The sequence below is a fragment of the Gobio gobio genome (genome assembly GCF_949357685.1).
Source record: "Gobio gobio genome assembly, chromosome: 15".
Taxonomy (NCBI): Eukaryota; Metazoa; Chordata; class Actinopteri; order Cypriniformes; family Gobionidae; genus Gobio; species Gobio gobio.
Window position 1 is genome coordinate 1544886 of NC_137108.1, and position 6790 is coordinate 1551675.

A 6790-nucleotide genomic window follows, 5' to 3' on the forward strand; every position below is an offset into this window, starting at 1 on the left:
GTGTGTGTGTGTGTGTGTGTGTGTGTGTGTGTGTGTGTGTGTGTGTGTGTGTGTGTGTGTGTGTGTGTGTGTGTGTGTGTGTGTGAGGTAATCAGAGCTGCTAACACGAGCTCTTGAAGCTCCGCCCTCTACCTGAAAGGGGGCGGGAGCATCAGGTAATTTGCATTTAAAGGGATACACACAAAAACAGCCAATTTTAACATCTGTGGGGTGTTTTGAGCTAAAACTTCACACACACACACACACACACACACACACACACACACACACACACACACACACACACACACACACACACACACACTCTCTGGGGACATCAGAGACGTATTTTACATCTTGTAAAAAGGGGCGATAAACCAGCCCTTTAAGACTTTTCCTCAGTTGTATTGGAACTGGTGATTTGTATGGGGTGATTTTCGCTGTAAGGAGAGGTTTCCAGGTGCTCTTCCACCTCGGGTGAGTGCTCTCTGGCGCTCTCTGGCGACTGACCCTACATCAGTGGAGTCTGGGCTCAGGGGCATGTCTCTCCTCTCAGGACCATCATCTCCAGGCTCCAGCTCATCTTTGATGTGCAGATGCGCGCGGCTCTCTGGAGACGCTTAGCACCTACTTCGGACAATCGGCATTGAATGAAGTCATTGTTATTCTAAGATTAGGAATTACATGCGAAAGGCATGCGGCGGTCATTGCAATAGGCTGAAATTCTTGTTTGGTGAGAAAGCTCCAGGAGTGTGTTGTGGGATATAGGGGCGGATCTCGCCGTGCACACACACACACACACACACAGATCCGCGCGATAGGAGCCCACACGTGCGTTTAAATAGAGAGGGCAGACATGCGCGCGCGCTGCCGCGGGGATGTGTAGCGCGAGGACGGTCGCCGGAGATGAGCCGCACACCGGACCATGGAGACGCCATCTCTCCACAGGACGCCTGGATCTTACCTCTGTGCGCGGTGTGTGAGCTGCGGATCTGGATGTACTTCGGAGCGTGTTTGTGATGATAGTGTGGTTTGCTGAAGGCTTGGCGTCGGGCTCGACTCCCTCATGACACCCATGCCTCGCTCTCTCTGGAGCGCTTTCGGATACTGTATTTATTGAGTTGTTTTCTTCTGGAGTGACTTTAGGATGCGGTGTGTGTCTCCTCACGGAACACACAACCTGCTGCTCTGGCTCCTCATCCTCCACGCGCCGCGCTCCGCCGCGCCGCTGATCACCGGTAAGCGCACAACGCCCGCGTTCCACCGGACGCCTCTGCGCGCTCGGGCTCGGGAGCCGTAGCGGGGCTCTGAGTGCGATCTACAGGGTTTCGTTGGGGGAATAAACAAAGGAAGGCTGGTGGAAATGATTAAGCTCTTATATATTACATTACGCATGAGTGTACAGTAGTGAGTATGGGGTCAGTTTATGCATTAGATTGATATTTTTGACATTAATACAGCCAGTGTAGCTCAGACTCGATAATCACTGAAATATCATTGTTACATATCCTTAATAACTGTAAATCATGCATAATTACATGCAACTAACCCCCAGACAAACCCTATCCATACATATATTACTCAGTACTTAAATATATGATTACACTGTAACAATGACACCTTAAAAAAATTGTTACACTTTATTTTACAGTGTCCTTGTTACTATAGTAATACAAGTAAATTATGCATAACTACAATTATGCATAATACATGTAACTACATGTAATAAGGACACTAGGGCTGCACGATTATGACAAAAATCATAATTGTCGATTATTCCCTTGAAATTGTAATTATGATTATTAAATAGCATTAAGTCAGATATACATTGGTTTGGTTTCTGTAAATGAAAAAGCATGGTATTATAATGTTATACTAAAAATAAAAACAAAAACAATGGGGAAAAACTTAATATAACATGTAGAAAAAAACAACAACACATTAAGTACACAGAAGATATAAGTGGAGTTTTTTGTAATTGCGATTACACTGTAAGATAGAGTGTTACACTTTATTTTAAGGTGTCATTGTTACAGTGTAATTATATATTTAAGTAGTGAGTAATATTTAGTAACATCATGTACTTACTATAGGGTTAGGGTTTGTTTGAGGGTTTGTAGCATGTAATTATGCATGATTTACTGTTACTATAGTAGGGAAATGTAACATATGTAACAATGACTGTAAAATAAAGTGTTACAAAATATATGAAGTGCATGATGTTCATTGATATTACTCAGCACTTACATGTAACATTGACACCTTAAATAAAGTGTAACTGAGTTAGTTTTTGGGTTAGTTGTAATTCTGCATCATTTACTGTTTTTACTGTAGTAACTACATGTAACATATGTAACAAAATCAGTTATTTGGGTCAATGACATGACATGTATTTTTTGTCTGAATTAATTATTTTCCTGAAAAAAAAAAAATGTCACATATCAAATTGATCTACAATATTTCCTTTATAAGATACTCTTTTAATTTTTTTGAAATTCAATCGACTTTTTGAGTTGTGGTGTTTCTAAAATATCCGGTGGTGTGACCAGCAAATTTACATTTAAAAGTATCAATTCCCACTGTAATTGCAAAATGAAGTAATAAACATAAATGTAAACCATTATATAATGTTTACAAATAATTAAAAAAACATAAAAACTCCTTTGTGTTCTGTGTTCAGTTTAAATGAATTGGACTGAAAGGGCAACACATAGAAAAGGGAAAGGGAATTTACCATGTGATATGCATTTTACAATGATTCATATGTATATTGTATATGTATATTATTTTAAATGAATATATGGTCGCACCACCTGACATTTTCTGGGTGGAAAAATCAGAAATCTTGTTTATTAATGAATTAATGCCGTCTTCAAAGCTGTAAAAAAAAACAATATGAATCAACACCATACATTTTGTTGGACATAAAAATGCATTTTAAAACTTTTTTGCTTAAAATTATATATTTTTTATTTTTCTTATTTGTCATTGACCCATTGACAGTTTTTACTGTAAGAGCCATCTAAAATACACTAAGAGTTTTAGTATTAATGATGGAAGTTCAGATTTTCTGGTTATACTGCAAAAATGTGTAAATAAAACTACGATTATAAGACTACTTTTTAAAAATGTCATCTTTAAAATAGATTTAAAATATAATTAATGTATAATTACACTGTAACAATGACACCTTCAAATGTTGCAGTGTAATTATATATTTAAGTATTGAGTAATGAACCACATGTGCTATAGGGTTAGGGTTTGGTGTGGGGTTAGTTGCATGTAATTGTGCATAATAAATTGTGCCGTTGCTATAGTAACGGTGCGCCAGTGTCAGGTGGAGTGTGAGAGTGTGTATGAGCTGTGTTTGTGTCCTCAGGTACAGAGGCCAGCTGTGAGGACGAGGGAGAAGTCCTCCACATCCCCAATATCACAGACAACCCCTGCATCTCCTGCATCTGCCTGGTGAATATCACATGACCCTCACAGACGCCCGTTTCCCACGGCAACACAACCACACATTATTATTATCACTTACACAAAGTTACACCATTGTGAGTTCGTTAAAACTGAAATCTCCAGTTAATACAAAGAAAGAGATTGCTTTAATCAACACAAACTCAAAATATGATATGAAGAACCCTAGTGAAGATATACACAGATATTCAATACATATTTATATATAAGTTTTATAAGGAATATTTAATGATTGTGCAGAATTAATCAATATTATTCAGAGATCTGTGATCATTCAGGTTATGAGAACCGTCTGTGATAATACTGGCTTTATAATTTCCCCATTGTTTAAAGGAGAATTTACGGGAAGGTTTAGTTCTACAGCGCCACGTGTTACATGTACTAACAGTAAATCATGCATAATTACATGCAAATAACCCAAAACGAACTCAGTTAACACTTTATTTTAAGGTGTCAATGTTACAGTGTAATTTTACATTTAAGTACTGAGTAATAACAATGTACATCATGCACTTACTATATTTGGTAACAGTTTATTTATACATCAGTAAATTATGCATAATTACATGCAACTAACCCCAAACCCTAACCCTGAGGACATGTAGTTACTAAATATATACTTACACTGTACAAGGACACCTTAAAATAACCCATTTTTTAACTCAAAATTGTAAGGCAACAGGTAACTTACTTTTTTAAAGTTAAACCGACAATAATTTTCAGCGTATAGTAAGGACATGATGTTCATTAATATTACTCAGCACTTAAATATATAATTACACTCTAACATTGACACCTTAGAATAAAGTGTAACTATAATGTTAGTCAACAGAGGAGATTGGTTTAATAAATAGAAACTCAAAATATTATGTTATCTCATTCACGTTAATTATTTAAGTTGATTTGACAAAAGATAAAAAGTTGCGATAAAACATTTACAGTGTTTGGGGTCAGTTGCATGTAAATTATAGTTATTACCACAGTAACTACATGTTACAAATACACTGTAATAATAAACATAACACTTGTTACATATCTTACATTAATAACTGTATTTTTTGCATAAAATTATGCATAATTATGTGCAACTAACCCTCAAACAAACGCTATAGTTAGTACATGTTGATAATTAATATTACTTAAATGTATAATTACAGTGTAAGAAGGACTGCGTGTGTGGTTAAATCTGCAGCTGTAAAACATGATACGTCTGTTTTTACACTACTTTAACTTATTTTTATATGTTAAACAAGATTTACTCCGTTTTTAAAGTCCTGTAATAGATAAAGAGTTGAGACGACTTGCACATCCGGCCGCTGGACGTGAGTTTTTAATAGTCTTTTGTACATGTCCAGTGTAAATACAAACAGAGGAACTGATATCTCTGTCCTGATCACATGTCCAGTGTGTAAGTGTGTGTGTGTGTGTGTGTGTGTGTGTGTGTGTGTGTGTGTGTGTGTGTGTGTGTGTGTGTGTGTGTGTGTGTGTGTGTGTGTGTGTGTGTGTGAGCTGATACGGCCGCTTGATGAATGTCTCGTATTGATTCTGCTGATGAATAGCGATCAATACAGGAAGTTTTATCTCTGAAAGATGATGCTGCTCTTTCTGGACATGTGTGCTGTTGATGGAGTGATTGAGTTAAGCTGAGAGCGATCACATGGCTGAAGGATAAGGATTGTGTGTGTGTGTGTGTGTGTTTCAGAATCAGAAAGCGGACTGTAAGCAGGAGAAGTGTCCGCCGCTGGCCGAGGACTGTGCGCTGGTGGTCAAGCAGACGGGAGCCTGCTGTGAAAGATGCAAAGGTCAAATCTCATGATTCATGACATCTGGGCTAACCGCTCTTCTGCTCTTCTGCTCTTCTGCTGTTTAACTCGTGTGTTTGGTGTCGCTGCCCCCTTATGGCTGACAGACGCCATGGCGCTTTACAGACGAGGCTCCATCTGCTCTTTCCTTCATGTTTGAGTTGAGCCGCTGGCCTGAAATCAGTTCATCAGTTATTTACCGTTTTACTGTAAGAGCCAACTAAACTGCACTAAGAGTTTTAGTTTTAACAATGGAAGTTCAGATTTTCTGGTTATACACTCTAAAAAAAAAAAGGTTCTATATGGCACCAAAAATGGTTCTTGGCTCGTAATCATAGGGGAACCTTTTTTAGTGCTATATAGCACCAATTTTGGTGCTTCAGTGGTTCTTTGACTAAGGTGCTATATAGCACCTCTGAAGAACCACTGAAGAACCGCTTAAGAACCACTGAAGAACCGCTGAAGAACCACTGAAGAACCACTGAAGAACCACTGAAGAACCGCTTAAGAACCACTGAAGAACCACTGAAGAACCGCTGAAGAACCGCTGAAGAACCGCTTAAGAACCACTGAAGAACCGCTGAAGAACCGCTGAAGAACCGCTGAAGAACCGCTGAAGAACCGCTGAAGAACCACTGAAGAACCAGTGAAGAACCGCTGAAGAACCGCTGAAGAACCGCTGAAGAACCAGTGAAGAACCGCTGAAGAACCACTGAAGAACCACTGAAGAACCGCCGAAGAACCGCTGAAGAACCACTGAAGAACCACTGAAGAACCGCTGAAGAACCGCTGAAGAACCACTGACGAACCACTGAAGAACCGCTGAAGAACCACTGAAGAACCACTGAAGAACCGCTGAAGAACCGCTGAAGAACCGCTGAAGAACCGCTGAAGAACCGCTGATGAACCGCTGATGAACCGCTGAAGAACCAGTGAAGAACCGCTGAAGAACCACTGAAGAACCGCTGAAGAACCGCTGAAGAACCACTGAAGAACCAGTGAAGAACCGCTGAAGAACCACTGAAGAACCGCTGAAGAACCTCTGAAGAACCGCTGAAGAACCGCTGAAGAACCGCTGAAGAACCACTGAAGAACCGCTGAAGAACCGCTGAAGAACCACTGAAGAACCGCTGAAGAACCGCTGAAGAACCACTGAAGCACCACTGAAGAACCGCTGAAGAACCGCTGAAGAACCACTGAAGAACCGCTGAAGAACCGCTGAAGAACCGCTGAAGAACCGCTGAAGAACCACTGAAGAACCGCTGAAGAACCACTGAAGAACCGCTGAAGAACCACTGAAGAACCGCTGAAGAACCGCTGAAGAACCGCTGAAGAACCGCTGAAGAACCGCTAAAGAACCACTGAAGAACCGCTGAAGAACCGCTGAAGAACCACTGAAGAACCGCTGAAGAACCGCTGAAGAACCGCTGAAGAACCGCTGAAGAACCACTGAAGAACCGCTGAAGAACCACTGAAGAACCGCTGAAGAACCGCTGAAGAACCGCTGAAGAACCGCTGAAGAACCGCTAAAG

The 6790-nt window shown here is 40.2% G+C and overlaps 1 protein-coding gene across 3 annotated transcripts in view; it reads left to right on the forward strand.

The window, feature by feature from the left end:
• The first annotated feature begins 771 nt into the window (after positions 1–771).
• bmper (BMP binding endothelial regulator) overlaps positions 772–6790 on the forward strand; it is a 36064-nt gene continuing 30045 nt past the window's right edge. For 2 of the 3 annotated variants that reach the window (XM_079836452.1, XM_079836451.1), the window contains exons 1-3: positions 803–1217; positions 3359–3444; positions 5159–5258. In XM_079836452.1, coding sequence (XP_079692578.1) covers positions 1127–1217; positions 3359–3444; positions 5159–5258 — 277 coding nt within the window. In that variant the 5' untranslated portion in view covers positions 803–1126. Of the gene's footprint in view, positions 1218–3358; positions 3445–5158; positions 5259–6790 lie in introns of all 3 variants that reach the window. The other variant, XM_079836450.1, reaches the window with a different exon arrangement.